General features: G+C 51.4%; 1 protein-coding gene across 4 annotated transcripts in view; it reads left to right on the top strand.

Moving 5' to 3' along the window:
- RYR1 (ryanodine receptor 1) overlaps positions 1 to 26955 on the top strand; it is a 158879-nt gene that overhangs the window by 91488 nt on the left and 40436 nt on the right. Inside the window, exons 68-88 of one of the 4 annotated variants that reach the window (XM_010385726.2) lie at positions 1482 to 1569; positions 1664 to 1756; positions 2278 to 2292; positions 3711 to 3881; positions 5383 to 5442; positions 6037 to 6174; positions 6697 to 6809; positions 6992 to 7088; positions 7667 to 7773; positions 12207 to 12258; positions 12388 to 12453; positions 14603 to 14702; positions 15023 to 15102; positions 15188 to 15264; positions 15868 to 15941; positions 16615 to 16632; positions 17739 to 17819; positions 22318 to 22406; positions 22504 to 22632; positions 22743 to 22847; positions 25722 to 25803. In XM_010385726.2, the coding sequence (XP_010384028.2) occupies positions 1482 to 1569; positions 1664 to 1756; positions 2278 to 2292; positions 3711 to 3881; positions 5383 to 5442; positions 6037 to 6174; positions 6697 to 6809; positions 6992 to 7088; positions 7667 to 7773; positions 12207 to 12258; positions 12388 to 12453; positions 14603 to 14702; positions 15023 to 15102; positions 15188 to 15264; positions 15868 to 15941; positions 16615 to 16632; positions 17739 to 17819; positions 22318 to 22406; positions 22504 to 22632; positions 22743 to 22847; positions 25722 to 25803 (1835 nt within the window). The remainder of the gene's footprint in view (positions 1 to 1481; positions 1570 to 1663; positions 1757 to 2277; positions 2293 to 3710; positions 3882 to 5382; positions 5443 to 6036; positions 6175 to 6696; positions 6810 to 6991; positions 7089 to 7666; positions 7774 to 12206; positions 12259 to 12387; positions 12454 to 14602; positions 14703 to 15022; positions 15103 to 15187; positions 15265 to 15867; positions 15942 to 16614; positions 16633 to 17738; positions 17820 to 22317; positions 22407 to 22503; positions 22633 to 22742; positions 22848 to 25721; positions 25804 to 26955) is intronic. The other 3 variants (XM_030942543.1, XM_030942544.1, XM_030942545.1) reach the window with 3 other exon arrangements.

Below are 26955 nucleotides of genomic sequence, written 5' to 3'. Positions count from 1 at the left end.
AGGTCAAACCTGCAGTGAACTGTGATCACACCGCTGCGCTCCAGCCTGGGCAACAGAGACAGATCCTGTCTCAATAAGGGTTTTTTTCTTTAATACAAGTAAATAAAATAAAATATGTGAACCTACTTAGATTCTGACCCTGTCCCTCAAAAAAAGAAATTTTATGGCTGGGTGCGGTGGCTCATGCCTGTAATCCCAACACTTTGGGAGGCCAAAGCAGGTGGATCACCTGAGCTCAGGAGTTTGAGACCAGCCTGGGCAACATGGCAAAACCGTCTCTACTAAAAATACAAAAATTAGCCGGGAGTGGTGGCGCGTACCTGTAGTCCCAGCTAAGTGCTCCTGAGTGGGAGGCTGAGGCAGGAGAATGGCTTGAATCTGGGAAGCGGAGGTTGCGGTGAGCCAAGATCACACACTGTACTCCAGCCTGGGCGACAGAGCGAGACTCTGTCTCAAAAAAGAAAGAAAAAAAATTTTTAAAAAAGTTTTTAGCCTAGAAGTTAGAATAAGGATCATTTTTCAGGAGGAGGAAGGGGGAGTGGCTGGGAGGGGCCATGATGGTACTTCCAGGGACCAGAAATGTCCTATTTCTTGACTTTGGTGGTGGCTACACAAGTGTGTTCACTTTGTGATAATTAATCAAGATGACACTTCTTAATATGTAGGTTATATAATACATATGTATGTATCGTGTGTGTATTGCATGTATACATATTATATTTATGTATTTCAATGAAAAGTTTAGACAAACAGAAAGTTTTTTAAAAAGGAATAGTCAGGCCAGGCAAGGTGGCCCACACTTGTAATCCCAGCACTTTGAGAGTCCAGGAAAAGAGGATCTCTTGAGCCCAGGAGTTCAAGACCAGCCTGGGCAACCTAGGGAGACCTTCTTGCTACAAAAAATAAAATAAAAAATTAGCCAGGCATGGGCATGATGACGTGCACCTGTAGTTTCAGCTACTCAAGGAGGCTGAAATGGGAGGATCGCTTAAGCCTGGGAGGTCGAGGTTGCAGTGAGCGGAGATGGCATCACTGTACTCCAGCCTGACAGATCGAGACCCTGTCTCAGAGAGAGAAAGAGAGAATGGATCATTAAAAATTTTTAAATGTTCGGCTGGGCACGGTGGCTCACGCCTGTAATCCCAGTACTTTGGGAGACCAAGTTGGCGGGGGGGGAGGGTGGATCACCTAAGGTCAGGAGTTCGAGACCAGCCTGGCCAACATGGTGAAACCCTGTCTCTACTAAAAATACAAAAATTAGCCGGGCATGGTGTTGGGCACCTGTAGTCCCACTTACTCAGGAGGCTGAGAGAGAGAAAAAAGAATTAAATGTTCACCTGAATGGCCAGAAGACCCTAGAAACCCCATCCCTCTGACTGGATGTCTCCTGGTCCCCATCTCCTCCTCCAAGATCTCTCTCTGGGCAGCCCCCTTCCCTGGGATCTCCACCCCCTCCCTCACCTCCCCTCTGCTGACCTCAGGGCGCAGTGGCTGACGGAGCCAAATCCCAGCGCAGAGGAGCTGTTCAGGATGGTGGGCGAGATCTTCATCTACTGGTCCAAGTCCCACGTGAGTGCCCACCCCAACCGCCCTCCCCACAACCAGAGGACCCATAGGCACCTACCTTCACCTCTCCGGTCTCCAACACTGCTTCCCCCACCAGAACTTCAAGCGCGAGGAGCAGAACTTTGTGGTCCAGAACGAGATCAACAACATGTCCTTCCTGACTGCGGACAACAAGAGCAAAATGGCTAAGGTAGGGGCTTGGTTCTGGGAGCAGCACTTGGCAGAGAGGGCAGGAGCACCCTCTAGGGTTTCCTACCTGGCCTGTCCTCACCCAGCCAGCCTGTCCTGGGCTCATTCCCTGCAGCCCTCAGAGCAGCCCCTGTTACCTTCTCTCCCTTGTTCCCCAGCTCCTTCCTCCTCCTGTATCTTCTCCCTCCTCCCATCTCCCTCCTGTCCATTTTCGTCTTCTCCAAGCCTCTCTCTCCTCCCATCACCCTCCTCCTCCTCCTCCCCATTTTCCCCCTCTTCCATTTCTTTCTTCCTCTCCCCATTACCCCATCTCCTGCTTTCCTCCCTATCCTTCTCAGAACTGCCCTCCTCAGATCCCAAAAATGACCCCTACCCCAAGCTAAGGCCTGGAAATGCCCAGCTAGAGAATACATGGCAGGTGGGGCAGAGGAGGCGGGGTGCTGGCAAGTTGGAGTTGGGCCTGGGCTTCTCTGCGGGGCTGGGGTAACCCTTCTTGTCTCTGTCTGCGGTCCGGTGAAGCAGGCGGGAGATACACAGGTCAGCCCCACATCTGGGACCTCCGCATGTCTCTTGGCTAATGCCCTCTTCCCCCAGCCTCTGCACTCCCCCCCACCCCCGAGAAAACCCCTGCTTCTGTTCCCCACCCCTGTCCTCCACTCCCAGCCCCCACCCATCCTCCTTCTGTTCCCTTCCCTCCCCACCACCCCCATCCATTCCCATCCCAACCCTCAGCTTTTGGCAATTTGACTTCTCTTCTTTTCTCTTTTCTTTTCTTTCTTTCTTTTTTTTTTTTTTTTTTTTGGATTTTTGTTCTGGAAAAAAAAAAAAAGAAAAAAAGAGCAACTCTCAGCTTTTACCAAAGCATCTTGGGCTGAGGTCGAGGGTAATGGGGGTGGGAGAGGCACGTGGCGCATGGTTGGGGAGGGGGCAGCACCCTCACCGTGCGGTGGTTTAAGGCTTGGGCTCTGGACTATATGGACTGGGGTTAGAATCCTGTCTTGATAGTCAGCTCTGTGACCTTGGCCAAGGGTCATCCTTTTGAGCCTCTGAGGGCATCCAGCCAGTGGCCCCCACCCCAGGGCTCTGCGAGGACTCAGGGAGAAGCTGCATGTGTAGCCTGCAGCAGTGCCTGGCACAGGGGTCATGCTCAAAGTTGCCAGCCAGCGTGGATGTGGCTCTGCCCAAAGCTTGTCATCAGGGCTTCTCATTGGCATGACTGAGGTGGCCCTGCCCCTGGGTCTGCACCCAAGGCTCCAGAACACGGCTGTGGGACTCTGTGCCCCGTGTCTCTGCTTCCAGGTCTTTCTGGATGTGTCTTGCATCTTTGGTCTTCCTGTCTCCTTGTCTTTTTCAGTCTCTCAGTGTCTTTTTCTTGCAACTTCTCTTGTCTCTTGAACTCTTTGTGGGCCTGCATCCTTGTTTCATTCTTGAGAACTTGGTCTTGGGATGTGAAGTGTGGGGCTGTGCATGCTGTGGACGGGGTGTAGTACTGGGGTTCCTAGGGGATTCTGGAAGGTGACTGCTAGAAGTTGAGATAGGCCCAGAATTGGGGAAAATCTGGATGGGCCTGGGTTAGAAATTGGAGCCAGGCAGGCACGGTGGTGTGTGCCCATAGTCCCAGTTATTTGGGAGGCTGAGGCAGGAGGATCACTTGAACCCAGGAATTCAAGTCCAGCCTGGGCAACATGGCAAGACACCATCTCTAAACATACATTTGTTTAAAAAACAAGCAACTGGGAATTTGGGTTGTGGGCTTGGGTCTGGAGGGTCTCTGGTCACGGCCGCAGGCCTGAAGTGTAGGGTCAGCAAGGCTGGGGTGGAATTGAGGTGTCCTCGGCCACTTGGGAGGGAGCGCCTGCTGTCCAGACTGGAGCCTGGGGTGTGGATGATGGCCACAGGTTGGGGCGGGATTGGGATTGGGGCTTGGGCTGGTGCTGAGCCCTGTGTCCCCACAGTCGGGTGGCTCGGACCAGGAACGCACCAAGAAGAAGCGCCGCGGGGACCGGTACTCTGTGCAGACGTCGCTGATCGTGGCCACGCTGAAGAAGATGCTGCCCATCGGCCTGAACATGTGCGCGCCCACTGACCAGGACCTCATCACGCTGGCCAAGACCCGCTATGCCCTGGTGCCTGCCCAGCCCCGTCCTTGGAACCTTCCAGGATGCCGCCCGGCACCCACTGAGCCCCTGGGACCCTAGGGAACAACCAGGATCCCACTGAGCCCCCCGGGTCCCTGGGAGCCTTCTCTTCAGACCCTACTGAGTTCTTTTCCAGGACCCTGAGGACTCACTGGGCCCTCTGGGATGCCCTGAGGACCCCACTCAAGATATTGCCAGGGCACCACAGACCTAAGGGCCCTCACTGAAACCCCACTGAAACCTAGAAAAGCTCTAGGATCCCTGGGACACCCATGAGGACTGCAGGACCCCACTGCCTCCACCACTGGACCATGCCACACCTGCTGAGACCCTGAGAGTCCTCCCAACAAGATGAGCCCCCTGAGACTCCTCTGAACCCTCCACCAAGGCCCCTTCAAGCCCCTTGGGACCTATTGAGCCCCTCATGACCCCTCCTTCCCTCCCCGCCAAGACTGAACGTCCGGGTTCTTCCTGAGCCCTCGGCTCACCATCCCTTTCCTTCAGGACCCGGCTGACGCCTCCCCCTGGGCCCTGTTGATGCCCAATTAAGCCCTCAAGTACTCTCAGTGGCTCAGGGAGCCCCTGTGACCCTGAGTAACTCCCCAGGATCCATGAGCCCCATCCCCAGGACTGCACCCAAACTTCTGAGGTCTCAGGTGTCCTGGAGACCAAAGGACCTGGGCCCTAGAACCTCTTAAGCTCGCTGGGATGTTGAGGCGGCCTCCTGGGACCCCACTTACCCCTTGTGTGGGACAACAAGGACAATCTCCCTCCTCTCCGATCCTTTCCAGCTTCGGGGGCCCTAAAGAACCCTCCCAGGATTCTGCCCCCAGACCCCTATAGCCCTACCCCCAGGACCACACCAGCACCCTGACAACCTACTCACCCCCAACCCCTAAAGACCACCCGGTTGCTACCCTGCTACCATCAGGACATCACTTCCCTCAGGACCTCAAGCAGCTCCCAGGACTGCTGAGTCCTGCCAGGACCCCAGAGAGCCCTCCAGGGTCCCATGGACCCCTCACCTTGGTCCTTGGGGGCTCCCCGTCCTGGAACCCCAGTGAACCCCCACCCTGCTGATGCCCCCTTGGGCCCCTGTGTAACCAATGACTCAGTTACCTATCTGATCACCCATGACCTCTGCTGACCCCTTCTGATCTTCAAAGACTCCCTGCCCCACTCTGACCCCCAACCATCCCTCTTTGGCCATATTTGACCTTTGATGAAATTCTCTTGTCACCCTCTGCCTCTTTCCAAACCCCCACGAGGCCCCTTGAATCCTTACTGTATCTTCAAGGTGACTCTGACCCTCTGGCCCCTCTAGGACCCCTTCCGACCCCTGTCTACCTCTGCATCCTTTTGTTTCAGACCCCCCGCCCCAAGAAAAACCCCTTCAGTTCCTGGGGTACTGGGCCTGGAAGGAAAGGGCTGTGGATCAGGAAGGAGGCTGGGACCTCCAGAGTGACCCAGCCTGGCCCTGTCTCCCCAGAAAGACACAGATGAGGAGGTCCGGGAATTTCTGAACAACAACCTTCACCTTCAGGGAAAGGTATGCCTCCTTTCTCTGCAAGCAAAAGAAGCAAGTCAGAATAATAACCACAATATTAGCAAAGGTTTGAGCATTTACCAAAGACCAGGCATCGAAGAAAGACCTCAAAGGTCAGGAGTTTGAGACCAGCCTGGCCAACATGGCGAAACCATGTTTCTACTAAAAATACAACAATTTGGCCCAGCATAATGGCTCACGCCTGTAATCCCAACACTTTGGAAGGTCAAGGCGGGCAGATCACCTGAGATTAGGAGTTCGAGAGCAGCCTGGCCAACACGGTGAAACCCTGTCTCTCTACTAAAAGTACAACATTAGACGGGTGTGATGGTGGGTGCCTGTAGTCCTGGCTGCTGGGGAGGCTGAGGCAGGAGAATAGGTGGAGCCCCAGGAGGCAGAGGTTGCAGTGAGCCGAGATCGCACCACTGCCCTCCAGCCTGGGTGACGGGGCGAGGCTCCGTCTCAAAACAAAATGATGAAGAAGAAAGGCCTCAACATGCACTCACCCATTGAGTGCTCCCAAAACGGAAAGAGAACATCCAGCCGACTCTGTGGGGAGGGTCCCTCACGCCAGTGACCCCTCCTTCCTCCCCTCAGGTCGAAGGCTCCCCGTCTCTGCGCTGGCAGATGGCCCTGTACCGGGGCGTCCCGGGTCGTGAGGAGGACGCTGACGACCCCGAGAAAATCGTGCGCAGAGTCCAGGAAGTGTCAGCCGTGCTCTACCACCTGGACCAGGTGGGTGGGGCCGGAGGGGGTCTTTCTGCTGGGTCTCTGGGCGGAGCCTGGCAGGGGGAGGGGCTTTAAGAATGTGGGTGGGGTCTGGAGAGGACTATTAAGTTTTGGGGCGGGGCGGGAGGTGGATCCTGGAGTTTAAGGTGAGCCTTAGAATGGATCAGGGGGAGGGGTCTGCTGCTTCATCTTGCATCTGGGGGCGGGACGGGGAAGGGGCAGAATTTTAGATCTAGGGGTGGGGCCTAGAGGAGAAGCGTTGAGTTCGTGGGCAGGGCCTTGGGTGGGTCGTAGAATTGGTCGTGGTCTGGGTCGTGGTCCTGGCTCTGTGGGACCAGGCCTAGGATGGAAACTTAGGTCTGGAGGCGGAGTCAGGACCCTGACTCTGTTGGTGGAGACAAGGTTTACCTTCTGCCGTGTGTGTCGTACCTGAATATGGACTTGGGCACAGCTGGGCAGTTTCATCCAGGGCTTGGAGTGAGAGGGGCAGGATCTGGGGATGTGACTCTCCCGCTATCCCTTCCCCAGACCGAGCACCCTTACAAGTCTAAGAAGGCTGTGTGGCACAAGCTTTTGTCCAAGCAGCGCCGGCGGGCAGTTGTGGCCTGTTTCCGTATGACGCCCCTGTACAACCTGCCCACGTAAGGCCCCCCCAGGGACAAAGGGGGCGTGAAGGGCCGCGGAGAAAGGGTGGCTGGAGAGTCTGGAAACTGGAGGGCCAATGTGATGGCGCCTTGTGGGTGGTTGGGGGCTACAGGCGCATGGGAGGTCGGGAGGCATGGAGGAGGGCCCGTCCCAGTGACGTCACACCTCTCCCCTGCAGGCACCGGGCATGTAACATGTTCCTGGAGAGCTACAAGGCTGCATGGATCCTGACTGAAGACCACAGTTTTGAGGACCGCATGATAGATGACCTTTCAGTGAGCTGGGGCCCGCCTGGGGGAGTGGGGGGCGAGCTGGATAGGGCTAGGGGTGGAGGCCACCCTTGGTACACCTCCAGGGGTCATGCTCCACATCAAGGGGTATAGAAATGCCAGCTCCTGGCTTGAGTAGTACCAAAGTAGGGCGCAGAATGTGGGAAGAGAGAAAAAAAATCCAGACCAACAGGGACTTGGGGGAGGTGATAGAAGGGGACTCTAGAAACACTCTCCCTGGGCCGGGCGCGGTGGCTCAAGCCTGTAATCCTAGCACTTTGGGAGGCCGAGACAGGTGGATCACAAGGTCAGGAGATCAAGACCATCCTGGCTAACACGGTGAAACCCTATCTCTACTAAAAAATACAAAAAACTAGCCGGGCGAGGGTCGCGGGCGCCTGTAGTCCCAGCTACTCGGGAGGCTGAGGCAGGAGAATGGCGTAAACCCGGGAGGCGGAGCTTGCAGTGAGCTGAGATCCGGCCACTACACTGCAGCCTGGGCGACAGAGCGAGACTCCGTCTCAAAAAAAAAAAAAAAAAAAAAAAAAAAAAAGGCTCTCCCCAAGCCTCTGCTCTCCCCCCAGAAAGCTGGGGAGCAGGAGGAGGAGGAGGAAGAGGTGGAAGAAAAGAAGCCAGACCCCCTGCACCAGTTGGTCCTGCACTTCAGCCGCACTGCCCTGACGGAAAAGAGGTGAGGACTCTTCCTAGGGCCCCAGAAACACCCCCAAGGTCCTGGGAAAGAGGGTCACCTGGCCACCCCCAACTCCAGCCCAGCAGCCTCCCTGTGCCTCAGGAGAGGTCCTCCAGGTCCTGGAGAGGCCCAGGACAGACAGATCTTTAAATGTCACTTTGCCAGCCAGGCACAGTGGCTCACGCCTATAGTCCCAGCACTCTGGGAGGCCGAGGCAGGCGATCACTTGAGCCCAGGAGTTCAAGACTAGCCCGGCCAACATGGAGAAACCCCGTTTCTACAAAAATACAATAAATAGCCAGGCTTGGTGGTGGGCACTTGTAATCCCATCCACTCAGGAGGCTGAGGCAGGAGAATCGCTTGATCCCAGGAGGCTGAGGTTGCAGTGAGCCAAGATCATACCACTGCACTCCAGCCTGGGCAACAGAGTGAGACTCTATCTCAAAAAGAAAAGAAAAGAAACATAAATGTCACTTTGTTAGGACAGGCACAGCCACCATACACCGTTGCATAGCTGAACAGTTCACAAGGGCATCTCTGAGGGGTTCACATCACAGACAATGTAGATTAACTAGGCTTTTCTAGAAGAAAGTATCTTGCTCAAATAAAATCAGTATATTATGAAAAAAATCCATATGTAGGACAAATTTCCAACAGACAGAAGTAGTGGGGGAGTTTTCTCTAATTCCCTCAAAGGCTTCATGTGGGCTAATGACAGGCTTAGTAATAAATAATTTTGATGCAGATGGCACAGCTGCTGCCGCTATTGCTGACAATAGCAGGCAGCCATTCATCAAATGCTTATTATGTGTCAGGCACCAAGCTAAGCGGTGACATCTATATCCTCTCACTTAACCACCACACTGTGAGACGGATTATCGCAGCTCCTTTGTGTGGATAAAGGCATGAAGGCACAGGGATTTATTTTTCATTTTGTTTTATTTATTTATTTATTTATTTATTTATTTATTTATTTATTGAGATAGAGTCTCACTCTTGTCACCCAGCCTGGAGTGCAGTGGCACAATCTCAGCTCATTGCAACCTCCGCCTCCCAGGTTCAAGCAAGTGGGATTACAGGCGCCCACTGCCACACCCAGCTAATTTTTGTATTTTTAGTAGAAACGGGTTCCCACCATGTTGGCCATGCTTGTCTCAAACTCCTGACCTCAAGTGATCCTCCCGCCTCGGCCTCCCAAAGTGCTGGGACTACAGGCGTGAGCCACTGCACCTGGCCTATTTTTTATTTTATTTATTTTTATTTTGAGGCGGAGTCTCGCTCTGTCGCCCGGGCTGGAGTGCAGTGGCCGGATCTCAGCTCACTGCAAGCTCCGCCTCCCGGGTTTACGCCATTCTCCTGCCTCAGCCTCCCGAGTAGCTGGGACTATAGGCGCCCGCCACCTCACCCGGCTAGTTTTTTTTTTGTATTTTTAGTAGAGACGGGGTTTCACCGTGTTCGCCAGGATGGTCTCGATCTCCTGACCTCGTGATCCGCCCGTCTCGGCCTCCCAAAGTGCTGGGATTACAGGCTTGAGCCACCGCGCCCGGCCTATTTTTTATTTTTTGAGACAGTCTTGCTCTCTTGCCCAGGCTGGAATGCAGTGTCATATCATAGCTCACTGCAGCTCAGACCCCCCACTCCACATCACCCCAGGCTCAAGAGATCCTCCTGCCTCAGCCTGCTGAGTAGCTGGGACTACAGGCATGTGCCTCCATGCCTGGCTTTTTTTTTTTTTTTTTTTTTTGGTAGAGATGGTGGTCTCACTATGTTGCCCAGGCTGGTCTCAAACTCCTGAGCTCAAGCAATCCTCCCCACTCAGCCTCCCAAAGTGTTGGGGTGACAGGCGTGAGCCACCACGCCTGGCAGGGATTTATTTTTCTTACATAACGTGAAGTCAAGAGCTAAAGACTTCAGGACTGGGCAGTGGCACAGGGACACTGACAGGGGCCCAGGGTTTTTCTAGCTTTCTGCTCTGCCTTTCTTAGCTTTTGTCTGTAGTCCTGGGTGGATGCTGCACTTCCAGGCATCACAGCCACATGCCAGGCAGAAAGAAGGAGAAAGGCTCCCTACTCTTCACCCTTAGCAAGATCTTTGGTCTCTCTCTCTCTCTTTTTTTTTTTTTGAGACGGAGTTTTGCTCTTGTTGCCTAGGCTGGAGTGCAATGGCGTGATCTTGGCTCACCACAACCTCCATCTCCCGGGTTCAAGCGATTCTTCTGCCTCAGCCTTCAGAGTAGCTGGGATTACAGGTGCATGCCACTGTGCCCAGCTATTTTTCTTTTCTTTCTTTTTTTTTTCTTTCTTTTTTTTTTTTTTTTGTATTTTTAGTAGAGACGGGATTTCACCATGTTGTCCAGGCTGGTCTCAAACTCCTGACCTCAGGTGATCCGCCCACCTCAGCCTCCCAAAGTGCTAGGATTACAGGCGTGAGCCTTCTTTGGTCTCTTTTTCCAAGAGATCACTGGTCTCTTTCTCTCTCTGGTGGGCTTCCACACAGATCTCATTGGCCAGAAATCCTGACATGAGGCCATTTCGGGCTGCAAGGTGATGAAGAATTTGAGTGTCCCATTTTGCATCCTGTGGGAGAGCAATGTCTCTGGAGTTTGGCCATCCAGGTTGAGTCCCAGTGCAAGCTGTGTGACCCTAGCCAAGAAGCGTCTTTGTATCTTAGTTCCCCCACCTATAAAATAGGGCTAGTAACATACCCACCCAACTGAATGACTGTGAGGGTCAGTTTGTTAATATATGCAAGGCACCTAGAACAGGCACTGAAATGGTGTTTGTGTAAACAGTCAGCAGGTGTTGGCCATTGTACAGGAGACCCAAGCAGAAAGGGATTGGCCATACTTGTTATTGGGCTGACAGGTGGCAAGAGGGCCCTGGGAGCTCCAGCCTTCCATCACTCCATTTTAGCATCCCCAGTGGAAGGGTAGTGCCTCCATCATTAGCTCCAGCAAACCTCACTGAATGGGCCAGGTGTGGTGGCTCATGCCTTTAATCCCAGTACTTTGGGAGGCCAGGAGTTCGAGACTAGCTTGGGCAACATAGCAAGACCCCATCTCTACAAAAAAATAGAAAAATTAGCCAGGTGTGGTGGTATGTGCCTGTAGTCCCAGGTACTCAGGAGGCTGAGGTGGGAGGATCACTTGAGCCTGGGAGGTCGAGGCTGCAGTAAGCCTTGATTGCACCACTGCACTCCAGCCTGGCCAACAGAGCAAGACCCTGCCTCAAAAACAAAATAAACAAACAAAACAACAACTCCCAGAATGGATTTTACTGGACAGCATGGACAACATGACCATTTCTTTTTTTTTTTTTTTTTTTTTGAGGCGGAGTCTCGCTCTCTCGCCCGGACTGGAGTGCAGTGGCCCAATCTCAGCTCACTGCAAGCTCCACCTCCCGGGTTTGCGCCATTCTCCCGCCTCAGCCTCCCGAGTAGCTGGGACTACAGGCGCCTGCCAACTCGCCTGGCTAGTTTTTGTATTTTTAGTAGAGACGGGGTTTCACTGCGTTAGCCAGGATGGTCTCGATCTCCTGACCTCGTGATCCGCCCGTCTCGGCCTCCCAAAGTGCTGGGATTACAGGCTTGAGCCACCGCGCCCGGCCTTTTTTTTTTTTTTTTTTTTTTTTTGAGACGGAGTCTTGCTCTGTCGCCCAGGCTGGAGTGCAGTGGCCGGATCTCAGCTCACTGCAAGCTCCGCCTCCCGGGTTCACGCCATTCTCCTGCCTCAGCCTCCCGAGTAGCTGGGACTACAGGCGCCCGCCACCTCGCCCGGCTAGTTTTTTTTTGTATTTTTTTGTAGAGAAGGGGTTTCACCGTGTTAGCCAGGATGGTCTCGATCTCCTGACCTCGTGATCCACCCATCTCGGCCTCCCAAAATGCTGGGATTACAGGCTTGAGCCACCGCGCCCGGCCAACATGACCATTTCTTACCTGTCATCGTGGCCACACAGATAAAAGTCCTCATCGGCCATGGATCTGTCATAAGCCACCCTGGCAATGGCCACTCCAGCCACCTGAGCCACACAGCCTGAGTATGGGGAGGGTTGGCCCTCCAAAGGAAACCAGAAGCCCTTTTTTTTTTTTTTTTGAGATGGAGTGTTACCCAGACTGGAGTGCAGTGGTGCAATGTCAGCTCACTGCAACGTCTGCCTCCTGGGTTGCAGCAATTCTCCTGCCTGAGCCTCCGGAGTTGCTGGGATTATAGGCAAACACCATCATGCCCAGCTAATTTTTTTGTACTTTTAGTAGAGATGGGGTTTCACCATGTTGGCTAGGTTCATTTCAAACTCCTGACCTCCAGTGATCTGCCCGCCCCAGCCTCCCAGAGTGCTGGGATTACAGTCATGAGCCACTGTGCCCAGCCCAGAAGCTCTTATGAGATGGGGGTCCTCTCCACCAGGTCCTGACCACTCCCCTGCTTACTTCCCCAGCAAACTGGACGAGGATTACCTGTACATGGCCTATGCCGATATCATGGCAAAGGTGAGGCCCCACCCACCTCATCTGGGGCAGGTTTCCCTCTCCCCACCTGCAGTGCTTGTCCACAAAAAGGGCTGGGGCGGGATGGAGGGGTCTGCTTTGTTCATCCCTTAACTGATGCCCCCTCCCCAGAGCTGCCACCTGGAGGAGGGAGGGGAGAACTGCGAAAGTGAAGAGGAGGTTGAGGTCTCCTTTGAGGTAGGTGGGCTCAGGAGGTCCTGGAGGGAAGGGATGGGGGACCCTGACTGCAGTCATCTCCCATTCATTCAGCAAAGCTCTGGGGACACAGCAGTGACCAAGTCAGTCCCACTGGGGAGGCAGATAACACCAGCCAAACTAACACCACAGGGTATGCACCGTGGTCATGGGGGAAGCTCAGGCAGAGCGGTCAGGGCTGGGATGATGATGGGGGAACCTCGTGGGGATACAGCAGCCCAAGTAAGGTGCCTGACCCAGCCTGCAGAAAAATGTATCAGGGAGGGCTTCTCGGAGGAGGGGACTTCTGAGCAGAAGGATAAAAGGAGCCGGCCAGTTGAAGAAAAAGAGAAAAATGTTCCACATAGGGGGAATAGTATATGCCAAGGCCAGGCAGCAAGAAAGAGCTAGGAAATGTGCAATTCACTGATCCATTCATTCATTGAGACAGTCAACAAGCATTTACTTCGTAGTTTTCTTAACTGTTTCTGTGCCAGAGTCCCTTCTGGCACCTGGTGAAGACTTTCTCAGGATCATATTTTTAAATGTATAAAATGAATTCATAGCAGAGGAAACAAGTATTGAATAGCTATCAAAATATTTTAAAAATGAATTTGTGATCCAGTAGTACTTGCACATTGTTAACCTATCAAATAAGATCTAAGGCGGGGCGCGGTGGCTCACACCTGTAATCCCAGCACTTTGGGAGGCCAACGCGGGTGGATCACCTGAGGCCAGGAGTTCAAGACCAGCCTGGCCAACATGGTGAAACCCCATCTCTACTAAGAATACAAAAATTAGCTGGACGTGGTGGCACGTGCCTGTAATCCCAGCTACTCAGGAGGCTGAGGCAGGAGAATAGCTTGAATCCACGAGGTGGAGGTTGCAGTGAGCCGAGATCACGCCATTGCACCCAGCCTGGGTGACAGAGTGAGACTCCATCTCAAAAAAAAAAAGATCAGGCCGGGCGCGGTGGCTCAAGCCTGTAATCCCAGCACTTTGGGAGGCCGAGGCGGGTGGATCACGAGGTCAGGAGATCGAGACCCTCCTGGCTAACACGGTGAAACCCCGTCTCTACTAAAAATACAAAAAACTAGCCGGGCGAGGTGGCGGGCGCCTGTAGTCCCAGCTACTCGGAGGCTGAGGCGGGAGAATGGCGGGAACCCGGGAGGCGGAGCTTGCAGTGAGCCGAGATCGCGCCACTGCACTCCAGCCTGGGCGACACAGCGAAACTCCGTCTCAAAAAAAAAAAAAAGATCTAGCAATGGATCCAGCAGCCTCTATAGTTGAGAAGTAGTGATGAACATAAGATATTTAAAGACATCTTTGAGCCATTGTGAGTCTCTCTTCCTGGACCAGAAGAGCAGAATTTGAATAGGAAATGGTTCTAATTCTGCAGTAATAATGTGATATGGAATATACGTTAATAATAATGTGGTATGGAAACATCTGTGAATTTTTTTTTTTTTTTTTTTGAGACAGAGTCTCGCTCTGTCGCCCAGGCTGGAGTGCAGTGGCGTGATCTCTGCTCACTGCAAGCTCCGCCTCCCTGGTTCAAGCGATTCTCCTGCCTCAGCTTCCCAAGTAGCTGGGACTAAAGGCGCCTGCCACCACGCCCGGCTAATTTTTTGTATTTTTAGGAGAGGCGGGGTTTCACCCTGTTAGCCAGGATGGTCTTGACCTCCTGACCTCGTGATCTCCCCACCCCAGCCTCCCAAAGTGCTGGGATTACAGGCGTGAGCCACTGTGCCCAGCCACATCTGTGATTTTTGTTGGTGACAAAACCACAGGTTTTGCTAATATTGCTGTGATTTATGGTTTTATCCATAAAGGAAGGAAATGCTGCATTTCTGTTAAAGGGTGAAAAACATAAAGATGTAACTTTTCATCATCCAAGTTCACAGATGGCCTGGAGGCCCATGGGCCCAGGTTAAGACTGCTGCATGCCCAGCTCTGATTTATGTGGATTTTGCCCTATGCCTAGCCCCATGCTAGGTACAGGAGCTATATCAAGGGTGTGAGCCCCAGGGGATGGAAGGAGCTCATGGTTGAAGGAGTGGCTGGAACAGGGAGAGCAGAAGTGAGAATGTGAGGGGGAAAGGCTGGGCTGGAAAGCCTGGACTTGCCCCCATGGGTCTGCCTCCCTGCCCAGGAGAAAGAGATGGAGAAGCAGCGGCTCCTATACCAGCAAGCACGACTGCACACCCGGGGGGCAGCCGAGATGGTGCTGCAGATGATCAGTGCCTGCAAAGGTGCCCCTCACATGTGCATTAGGCTCTTCAGAGTGCACTCATCTTGTCCTCACTCTTCCCGGCTCACGCATTTCCTGTGGACCCATTTGCCACCCCTCCATGCCTGTGGTTTGCACGCACACCCCAGCCCTTGCAGCTTCCCCTTGCATACCTGCCTTGCAATTTCTCACTCATCCTTCAATCACGATCACCCCTGCATGCACACCTTGGCACACTCTTACATCCCCTTTCTCACATCCTTTGGGATGGCTGTTTTCTGGTGGGTGGAACACACTGCCTTCCAACTGGGTGGACCATCTTTTGTCTCCCACTCCCTCCAGGAGAGACTGGTGCCATGGTGTCCTCCACCCTGAAGCTGGGCATCTCCATCCTCAATGGAGGCAATGCTGAGGTCCAGCAGGTAACAGAGGAAAAGGGACTTCCGAGGAAGGCAAAGAGGGGTGGGAGGTTCTTGTGTGACTCCTCCCCTGCCTCCCCCTCTGCAGAAAATGCTGGATTATCTTAAGGACAAGAAGGAAGTTGGCTTCTTCCAGAGTATCCAGGCACTGATGCAAACATGCAGGTAGGTTTGAGTGGACCTCTTCTTGTTAAGCTCTGTTTGATACCACTGCCACCCCGCTCCTGGTATCATTTCCAGTTCTGATTCTGCTCTTTCGGTCCAGGGAAAGAGACTCACTCAGAATCGCTCAAATAACGGGGAATTTATTGTAAGAATTAATGTAGAACAATAGGGAAGGCAAAATGTCATAGGCTTGAAGAATGAGTTACATTATGGATTCCAGACAGTGGAACCAAAAACTTGAGAACTCAAGGGGAACTTGACAGGGAGATTTAGGAGCTCTCTGATGACCCCTCTTAATATGCCTCTGCTGTTGTCTGCCTTTATTCATCTCTTGCTGCCGGCTGACTTTTCCTACCCTCTGCAGCTTTTGCTAAATGGGTGCTTTCTGGTTCTTCATTATTTTAGCTTGCACATGGTTCATCCTGGCCCTACCTTATGTCCTAGCTTCTGCCAGCTCTTCATATCTGCTTCCTCTTGATTTCAGCGCATACATGATATACTGTGGCTCTCCAGGCTACCATGGTTGGGAGCTGCCAGGCCCTGGAAGAGAGGAGGGCAGAGGCTTCATCACATCCACCCCCGTCTTTCCTTTGTTTTCCTCAGCGTACTGGATCTCAATGCCTTTGAGAGACAGAACAAGGCCGAGGGGCTGGGCATGGTGAACGAGGATGGCACTGGTGAGGCCCTCTCTTGGGCTTCCGTCTCCCTGGGACATCTTCTTTCGGGATTCCCGCCACCCACCCCCACCCACCATTGCCCAGAGCTCCCTTCCTCCAAGACACTGGTTCCCAAGGGCTCCCTCGGGTCCCTCCCTCTGCTATGGTCCCCCAGTCCCACCCCCTCCATCCCCCCCGGGGTCTCCCTACCCATGTCCACCACCCACCTCCCCCTGCCGACCAGAAGTCATTCTGTCTTGTGTTCTCACCCATCACCACACGGACCCCACCCTCCACGTGCCCAAATGTCACGCCATGGTTGCTGTTCTCTTATTAATGTCCCTAATCCGGGTTAATCACGTCTCCTCTTTGCCGTGTTGTGACGTGTCTAACCTTTCTACCCTGATCCTCGCTCCGGCCTTTCCACCTCTACGTCTTCATCTCTCTCTCCCTCTCCATCCTCTTCTTTCATTCCCTCTGCTTTTACCCTCATTTCCTATCCCCTTCCTTGCTAATCCACTTCCTTCTGTCTCCTTATCACTCTGCCTTTCTCTCTGTGGGTTGTTCCTTTCTCTGTGTGTGTCTTTCTGTGTCTTTGTCCCTGACTGTCATTGTGTGTGTTTGCGGTCTCTGTCTCCCTCTCTTTTTCTCTCTTTTCTCCTGCTTCCTCCTCCCATCCTGTTGGCTGCCCCAGTCATCAATCGCCAGAACGGTAATTCCCCCAGCCCACCCCTGTGCTGTGCTGCTGCCACCCACCCCTCCTAACCCCGTCCGCCCCTCCACCTGGGGGCTGAGGATCTGGGACGTGGAGGGGAGGGAGGGACTACGGCAGGTGCGCCCTGCCAGTGCAAAACCTGGAGATCAGGAGTCTGGGGAGCATGATTCAGGTCCCAGACCAGCCACTGAGAATACATGGGCCTGTGAACAAGCCTCTTATGTTCCCTAAGCTTCACTCTCCCCATGTGTAAAACAGAAGCTAGAAAACACGGCAAAGATCTCTTTCCAGCTGGATATTGTTGGACTTCCAGACCCAGATTCGCAGTCCTGGTGTGGAGTGATCCCCACTCCCACCTACTCTGCTCTTTGCGCCCCGACTTCAGATTGGTCGGTCAGCGTTTCCCACCCACCAACCGAATTGGTTGCCTCCGGCATCCACTCTGATTGGTGTGCGCCTGCCCCCTCAGCGCCTGCCTCATCTGCGCCTGCTCTGGTTGGCCCATTTGCGGTCTAGCCTCCTCCCCTACTGCCCACCATGATTTGCTTCTTTCAGATGCCCATTCTGATTGGCCCTTGTTTACACGCCTCCCCTCTGCTACTCCTGGATTGGCTGCTTTCAAGGCATCTGGGCCAATTGGCTGGCTTTCAATCTCCATCCCTTATCCCAGCCCAATCTTCCCCTGCCCAGAGCGTTTGTGTGAAGGTGACCCAAACCCCCATAATCCATTAACCTCCACGGCCTGAAGGGGGGCCGAGGGAATTACCAGCTGCCTGAACGTCTGCTACGTCAGCAGACACTCCCGAATGTAACACAAGTGGTGACATCAGAGGGCACTGATGTAGAAAGACACTTGAGGCCTCAGCTTCATGACTCAGGGCCCCTCGGGTCTCCATCTGCTGATGTCATGGGCTCTGAGGTCAAGACCACCTGGCGTCATGGATGCCTATGGCCCTCACAGTGTCTTTGGAGTGGCGGCTACTCCTCCCAGCACCCCCATGCTTTGTGCATGCGTGTGCAGTGTGCATGGGCCTTGTGCATGTGTGCGCTGTGTCTTGGCGCATCTGACCCCTCCTGGGCCCTGTCCCCTCCCTTCCACCCAGGAGAGAAGGTCATGGCGGATGATGAATTCACACAAGACCTGTTCCGGTTCCTACAATTGCTCTGTGAGGGGCACAATAATGGTGAGGAGGAGGGGTGTGGGGTGGAGGGGAAGCCGAGGTTTGGGGCGGGTACAGAAGGGTTGCCTTAGTGTCCAGCCCCTCCTCCCCCATCAATGATGGCCACTTTCCAGCCAGTGTCCATCCACCTAGCTTCAAAATCTCTCTGGAGGCCGGGCGCAGTGACTCAGACCTGTAATCCCAGCACTTTGGGAGGCAAAGGCGGGTGGATCTCCTGAGGTCAGGAGTTCGAGACCAGCCTGGCCAACATGGTGAAACCCCCGTCTCTACTAAAAATACAAAAAAAAAAAAAAAAAAGCAGGCGTGGTGGCGGGTGCTTGTAATCCTACCTACTCAGGAGGCTGAGGCAGGAGAATCGCTTGAACCCATGAGACGGAGGTTGTAGTGAGCCGAGATTACACCATTGCACTCTAGCCTGGGCAACAGAGCGAAACTCCCTCAAAAAAAAAAAAAAAAAAAAAAAAAAAACTCTCTGGAATTTCTGGAATCTAGCCACTTTGCATCCGCTTCATCTCCTCTGGCCAGTCCAATTCCCCAAAAGCAACCTACCAAAAACCAATTTGGCCAAAAATCAATTTGCTCAAATGGACAATTTGTCACACGCTATTTTCCCACAGGCAGTCTGCAGTGGCTGCCAAAGTTCAATACACGTGGTGGATTTCTGTACTTTAAGTCCAGAAAAGACCTAAAGGAAAAAACTGCCTGGCATTTTAAAATAAATCTATTAGAATCATTTGTTTATTTTGCTTATAAAACCTTTGCAGAGGAAAGATCTGTATGAAGGCCGACAGATTCTTTCCTATCTTAAGCAAGAGTTTTGTTTTGTTGTGGTTCAGCCAATTTAACAAGATTGAAGATGACAGCAAATTAATTACACAACATCAATGATGAGAAATACAGTCTCATGCTGCAAACCTAGTTTACAACTTTACAGAACAGTCAAAATTCTGCACAAAAAACATTCTACCCAATGCCATTTCCTATAACAAACATGTACAGTCTCAAGATTGTGGTTATAACCTTTAGCAGATGATTAGGAAACCACAGACTACCCGGAAATTAACTTTCATGACAAGAATTGGAGCAATTAGTAATCTAACTTCCATAGAACCATAGAACCTTCACCCACTTGGTTAGTGCTCTGTAAGGTAACAGATTTGTAAATATCTTTAATCTTCATTCTTTTTCTTTCAACAAAGGATAAAGCATGATCCCTTTGTCTCGAATTTTCAAAAACTCTTGTGTCCACAACCAGTTTTTCAAGGTTTATTAAATACCTTTGTGCCATGGGACTAAGATTTTCTTTCTCCTTTTTTTTTTTTTTGTTTTTTTGTTTTTTTGTTTTGTTTTTTTTGCAGAGTCTCACTCTGTCGCCCAGACTGGAGTGCAGTGGTGTGATCACAGCTCACTACAACCTCTGCCTCCCGGGCTCAAGTGATCTACCCCTCAGCCTCCTGAGTATCCGGGACTACAGGCATGCATCGCCATGTCTGGCTAAGTTTTTTATTTTTTACAGAGACGAGATCTCACTATGTTGCCCAGGGGATCTCAAACTCCTGGATTCAAGCAGTCCTCCTGCCTTGGCCTCCTAAAATGCTGGGATTACAGGTGTGAGCCACCACACCCAGCTGGGACTAAGATTTTCATTCTTTAATTTTAACTAAGATGGAATCAGTCTTTGGGTTTAAAATAAATTTTATTCCTCGGGAATATGAAGTTTTGAAAATTAGAATGTTGTTATGAGAGGAATTGCTGTCTCCCAACAAATTTGCAACCCAGTACTCTGCCTAAATTCGTGGCCCAATCAAATAGATACTTGAAATAACTTTCAAATCTCAGACCCCTTGCATGTCTTGAGGAGTCAGTGCTATTCAAAGCAGACAAAAGGTTTGTCTTTCACTTATTTGCACATGTCTGTAACAGGTGTTTTCAGTCGGCAGAATTTTTTTTTTAACAGGAGCTGTGTATCTTTTATTTTTGCATATAGTCCAATTTAAATTAACACAGTTTAATTTAACAATTTAAATTAGGCCGGGCGCGGTGGCTCAAGCCTGTAATCCCAGCACTTTGGGAGGCCGAGACGGGCGGATCACGAGGTCAGGAGATCGAGACCATCCTGGCTAACACGGTGAAACCCCGTCTCTACTAAAAATACAAAAAAACTAGCCGGGCGAAGTGGCGGGCGCCTATAGTCCCAGCTACTCGGGAGGCTGAGGCAGAATGGCGTCAACCCGGGAGGCGGAGCTTGCAGTGAGCTGAGATCCGGCCACTGCACTCCAGCCCCGGCGACAGAGTGAGACTCTGCCTCAAAAAAAAAAAAAAAAAAAAAAAAAAAAATTTAAATTAAGACAAATAAAGGAGTTAGAAAGCAGGGTTGATAGGAAAACCTGTACCTTTGCTTACAAAAGTTTGAATATTTGAGGAGGCTTTGTCTATATCATGAAACTAGGCAAAATGGGCCTTCTGTCGAGCCAACGTGATAGAGCAATTGTGAACTGACTCTAAAAAAGTTAGGAGGAAAGAAAAACGGGGGGCAAAAATACTTTCAGGGGCTGTGAAAACCTCCCCGTGCAACATGATGTTGCTATAAACGTTTACAAGGACTTGGCTCGGCACTGTGGCTCATGCCTGTAATCCCAGCACTTTAGGAGGCTGAGGCAAGAGGATCACTTGAGCCCAGGAGTTCAAGACCAGCCTGGACAACATAGGGAGACCCTGTCTCTACAAAAAAAAAAAAAAAAAAAAAAAAAAAAAAACATATACTACAGTACAATAAACCTCCAATCATATACTACAGTATAATAAACCTCCAATCATATACTACAGTATAATAAACCTCCAACTACCCGTCACTCAGCTTTTACAGTTTGCTGCCATAGAACGATGTTTTTTAAATAGTGGGAACCACCCCATCAGACAGACGTTCGTGAATCAGTTTCATGCAGAGGTTCTCATCGTAATTGTACACTGGCATGCCTGGGGAGCTTTAAAAGAGACTGAAGCCCAGATTTTGCCTCTAGAGATTCTAATTTAATTGATCTGGGGTTGGGCCTGAGCCCTGGGATTTTTAAAAGCCTCCTGGTTGTTCTGATATGCAGCCAAGGTTGAGAGGATGAGAACCACACATTTCTTCTTTTGTAGTTAACTAGAGCGGTACAGGACAGAAAAGAACAGAATGCATGGCACAGAGTAAGGCAATGCAAAACTTCTGTTTTGGGAATAGGTGAATATAATTTCAGATTGAACATATGTTATCAGGTCTCAATGTAATAAGGATTTCCTTGACCGGGTGTGGTGGCTCACGCCTGTAATCCCAGCACTTTGGGAGTCCAAGGCGGGTGGATCACAAGGTCAGGAGTTGGAGACCAGCCTTGCCAATATGGTGAAACACTGTCTCAACTAAAAATACTAAAAAATTAACCGAGCGTGGTGGCACATGCCTGTAATCCCAGCTACTCAGGAGGCTGAGGCAGAAGAATTGCTTGAACCCGGGAGGCAGAGGTTGCAGTGAGCCTGGATCACGCCACTGCACTCCAGCTCAGGCAACAAGAGTGAAACTCCATCTCAAAAAATAAATACAAAAAATAAAATAAAAATATTATTGAGGGTTTACTATGTGTCAAATGTGGTGGTGGGTCATTTATTCATTCAGTTTTTTCCAACAAATATGTATTTTGAGCACCAACTATGTAGCAGGGAGAAATAGAGATTCAGTCCCTCATTAGTTTCCAAACAATTTTTTATCAAATTCCTACTATGTGCTGGGGATATTCATGCATTTATCCAACAAATATTTATTGCGCACCTGCTAAAGGCCAGGGAACATAAGGATTGGTCACTTGTTCATTTATTCAACATACTTTGAGTGTATAATACATGCTCACAAGATTAAGATTGTCACATATTCTTTGATACAACAAATTTGTTGCATTCTTACTATGTGTCATGCAGTATTCTAGGCTCTGGGGATACAGTAGTAAAAGAAAACAGTCCCTGGCCTTGTGGGGGATTTTTTTTTTTTTTTTTTTTTGACAAGGTCTCCCTCCGTTGCCCAGGTTGGAGTACTGTGGCATGATCATAGCTCACTGCAGCCTTGACCTCCTGGGTTCAAGTGATCCTCCCACCTCAGCCTCCCGGGTAGCTGGAACTATAGGTGTGAGCCACCATGTCCAGCCAATTTTCAAATTTTTTGTTGAGACCAGCCCAGGCTGGTCTCGAACTCCTGGCCTCAAGCATCCCTCCCACCTCAACCTCCCATAGTGCTGGGATTACAGGCATGAGCCACCCGGCCAGTATTTTTAGATAAATGAATAAATGATCATCTTTCTTTCTCTGACACATAGTAAATACTTCATAGTTATTAAATAAATTGATAATGATATGCCTTCTGGCATACCACAGGCACTCAACACATGAGTATTGCATAAATGAATAAATGACCCACTGTTCATCTCCCCTAGCACATGGGAGGTGCTGGATAAATGACTTTTCATCTCACCAGATTTCCAGAACTACCTACGGACACAGACAGGGAACACGACCACTATTAACATCATCATCTGCACGGTGGACTACCTCCTGCGGCTGCAGGTGAGGACGTGAGACGGCTCATATGTGACTTGGGTCGGGGGCTGCAGGGCCATGGTCGGCTCCAGCACCCCCCACACCCTGCCCGCCCCCTCCTCAGGAATCCATCAGCGACTTCTACTGGTACTACTCCGGCAAGGATGTCATTGAAGAGCAGGGCAAGAGGAACTTCTCCAAAGCCATGTCGGTGGCTAAGCAGGTGTTCAACAGCCTCACTGAGTACATCCAGGTAGGGCGCTCCCCCTGGGGCGGGAGTGGGAAGGGAGGGGATCCCGCATCGCGATCCCTGATCCCTTCCCGGGGATTCCCTTCCCGCTCACACGGTCCTCTGCCTCCCAGGGCCCCTGCACCGGGAACCAGCAGAGCCTGGCGCACAGCCGCCTATGGGACGCAGTGGTGGGATTCCTGCACGTGTTCGCCCACATGATGATGAAGCTCGCTCAGGTTCGAGCCCCTGCGGTCTCCATCCACCTGCTTCTGGGCGTCCCCCAAGTGGTCCATTTCCAAGTCTTGCCCCACTGGTCAGTTTGTCACCCAAGTGCTCCCGGCATGTTCCAGACTGGTACCCTCTCAGTGGCCAAATCCATCCTCTTTCTGGATTGGCTCCCTGCATGACCTTGCCTCCTCCTGTGCCCCGCCCCACAAATCAGCTGGTTTTCCATCCACGCTTCCATTGATCTGACGTGTTGGCCCCGCCCCAATGGCCAGAGCTCCTCTATGACTGGTTGCTGTTTTTCTCTCCGATGAGGTCATCTCAGATGTAGACAGTCCTTGGGCTAGGATGGGGCTGGCTTCTAGATTCGAGCCTGGGGCTGAGGAAGTGTTTTGCTTCTTTATCTTGCTTGCGGCAGATGACACCCATATCAGGCATTCATGATGTAAGGTCCCTGTTGAGCACCATCTCCCGTCTCCATAATCCTTGTGTTCCTCTTTCCCTCACCCCTTTGCAGCCTTGCCAATGTCTCATGAACACTTAATCCATTTGCTCTGCCTCTGTCTGGTAACCGTATTCAAGGCTGCCATATACCGTTCCACAGGTTGTTCACTGCACAAAGGCACAACCTCTGAGGGCATCCATATCCTACACATCAGTGTATTTTTACAGTACTTTAGTTTTCCATCAGATGGCAGTACAGTATCCAGCATATTATAACTTCCCCACAGGAAGTGTTTTAGAGGGCGCCTTTTTTTCTAATTTGCCCAAAGATGCCCCAGGGGCTGGTGGAAACCCTAACTGGTTGTCATCTGACTTTTGAAAAGGAGTTAAACTTAGTATGCAATTCCTCCGTGTCACAGCAGCTGAAATTGTGCTGTTGGTATCATCCTAAAATTCTAGAGAATATTGGTATCATCGTGTAGAATTCCAAATCCTGCAGGACTAATTCATCCCCCACCATCTAGTCTAGGTTGCAAAAGCTAGAAATCCAATGCAAAGTGGTGGCTTAAGAAAAATAAAAATAATTTATCAGTTCATATCACAGATCCAGGGCTTAGAGTGATGTCAGCAGAACTGTCCCCTCTTTGACTGCATTTGGAAGCAGGCTGTCTCCCTGGGCTGGAGAAAATGATGCCTTAGGCTCCTATCCACCCTACTCTTAACAGCGCCAGAGGGAAGAGAGCTAAAAAAAAAAAAACCCTGAGATTCTCTCTGACTGGCCTATTGGGTCACATGTCCATCCCTGAACCAATCATCATAGCCTTGGGAAAGAAAGCTCTGATTGGTCAGGCCTGGTCATATACCCACCCATAAAACCAGGAGGTTAGGGTTAGTCCCATATACTCTGACTGTGGGATGGGGGACACCGCAGGCAAAAATTGAGGGATTGTTACGAGAGGAGAGGGACTGAATCATGGGTAGGCACAAAGCACAGGCACCCACCCACTGTAGGGTCTTGAGGTTAGGAGTGTCAGGACTTGGCCGGGCGCGGTGGCTCAAGCCTGTAATCCCAGCACTTTGGGAGGCCGAGACGGGCGGATCACGAGGTCAGGAGATCGAGACCATCCTGGCTAACACGGTGAAACCCCGTCTCTACTAAAAAAATACAAAAAACTAGCCGGGCGAGGTGGCGGGCGCCTGTAGTCCTAGCTACTGCGGAGGCTGAGGCAGGAGAATGGCGTGAACCCGGGAGGCGGAGCTTGCAGTGAGCTGAGATCCGGCCACTGCACTCCAGTTCGGGCGACAGAGCAAGACTCCGTCTCAAAAAAAAAAAAAAAAAAAAAAAAAAAAAGGAGTGTCAGGACCTTAGACCCAGAATGCAGAGCTTTGGAACTGTGGAAATATATTAGGATTGGAATCAATAACTCGTAGAACTAGCATGGGAGCAAAGGACCCTTACCTCTCATTTATCTGGTATCGTCCACTCCCCTCTCCATTTTATTTGGTGGAACCATATGAAATTATCACTTTGGACCTGGCACGGTGGCTCATGCCTGTAATCCCAGCACTCTGGGAGGCCAAGGTGGATGGATCACCTGAGGTCAGGAGTTTGAGACCAGCCTCACCAACACGGAGAAATCCCGTCTCTGTTAAAAATAAAATATTAGCTGGGCGTGGTGGCGCATGCCTGTAATCCCAGCTACTTGGGAGGCTGAGGCAGGGGAATCGCTTGAACCTGGGAGGTGGAGGTTGCAGTAAGCCAAGATCGTGCCATTGCATTCCAGCCTAGGTAACAAGAGCAACACTCTGTCTCAAAAAGAAATGACCACTTTGTGAGTCAAAAGTGATCACATATTGGCAATTTTATGTGACTCATCCTAACATAAGTAGGGGCCATGAGGCAAAACTTTGTGTTGGAGGTTTCTATGGACCCTACACCGTGGCCCCATGTTCCCCGCAGACGGCTTACCAGAAAGCACATGGCTGTTTCCGCAGCCTTCCTCCTGAACCCAGAGTCCCACTCTTGCCATCACACATTATATTCAACATACATCTGTCAAGCCCACCATAGGCCAGGCACAGTGCTGGGCTCACATCCCTTCCTAGACCTGGGTCTCTGTCGCCAGTGTTCGTCTCTGTCTGTCTCTGTCTGCCCCAAATGTCTGCCCCGCAAGCCTCCCAGTCCTCCTTGTCTGCCAGCCTTCCCACTACCATCACCTATTGGGCCCTTCCCCCAAGTTCCAACCCCACCCCCACAATCTTGTCTCTCTGCCCCTTCCCCTGCTTCCGAGGAACATGTCTGGACTCGGGTCCCCTCGGAGGTAAGAGGGGAGAAAACGGGTTTAGATCCAGCTGGGTAGGTGCGGAGGGGAGAAGCAACAGAGGTGGGGGAGGTGTCTGCAGAGACCAGCCCTCACTGAGCTGGGATGCGGGGTCTCCAGGACTCAAGCCAGATCGAGCTGCTGAAGGAGCTGCTGGATCTGCAGAAAGACATGGTGGTGATGCTGCTGTCGTTACTAGAAGGTAAACACCCAGGAGTGAGGGGGAGGGGACGGTAAAGAGGTTCAGAGAAGCCTGAGAATGGCCCTCAGAGACCCAGGAGACCCTAACTCTCAACCCCATCAGACATCACGTCAGGATCCATGGGTTGGTGAAGAAGCCATAATAGGCCAGATGCGGCGCCTCACGCCTGTAATCCCAGCACTTTAGGAGGCCTGGGCTGGTGGATCACTTGAAGGCAGGAGTTTGAGACCAGCCGGGCCAACATGGTGAAAACCCGTCTCTCAGGCCGGGCGCGGTGGCTCAAGCCTGTAATCCCAGCACTTTGGGAGGCCGAGACGGGCAGATCACGAGGTCAGGAGATTGAGACCGTCCTGGCTAACGCGGTGAAACCCCGTCTCTACTTAAAAAAAAAAAAAAAACCACACACACACACACACAAAACTAGCCGGGCGAGGTGGCGGGTGCCTGTAGTCCCAGCTACTCGGGAGGCGGAGGCAGGAGAATGGCGTAAACCCGGGAGGCGGAGCTTGCAGTGAGCTGAGATCCGGCCACTGCACTGCAGCCTGGGCGACAGAGCGAGACTCCGTCTCAAAAAAAAAAAAAGAAAACCCTTCTCTACTAAAAATACAAAAATTAGCTGGGCGTGGTGGCATGTGCCTGTAATCCCAGCTACTCAGGAGGCTGAGGCAGGAGAATCGCTTGAACCCGGGAGGCGGAGCTTGCAGTGAGCCATTGCACTACAGCCTGGGCGACAAAAGCAAAACTCCGGTTCAAAAAAGAAAAAAATCAGAAGGTTCCCTTTAAACATCAAGATTTCCAGCTTTTCTTGGAAAACTGTAAGCTTCAGTGACCCTGGGTCCACAATCTTACATGGCAAAAATTAGCTGGATTAGATGAAATAACTTAATTATATCAATGTTAGATCTCTAGATGCTCATGATAGCATGGTGATTATATTAAACAATGTCCTTGTCTTTTAGAACATAGACACCGAAATGTTTAAGAGTAAAAGGACCTGATATCTGCAGCTTACTCTCAAATTATTCAGAAATAAAACATACGGAGAGAAAGAGAATTATAAAACAAATGCGATGCAGGGTGCAGCACGTGCCTGTAATCCCAGCACAAGGGTCGCTTGAGCCCAGCAGTTTAAGACCAGCCTGGGCAATGTGG

The sequence above is a fragment of the Rhinopithecus roxellana genome, chromosome 12 (genome assembly GCF_007565055.1).
Source record: "Rhinopithecus roxellana isolate Shanxi Qingling chromosome 12, ASM756505v1, whole genome shotgun sequence".
In the NCBI taxonomy this organism is placed as follows: Eukaryota; Metazoa; Chordata; class Mammalia; order Primates; family Cercopithecidae; genus Rhinopithecus; species Rhinopithecus roxellana.
Note: the sequence above shows the minus strand (reverse complement) of the source record. Positions and strands in the feature narration are given on the sequence as shown.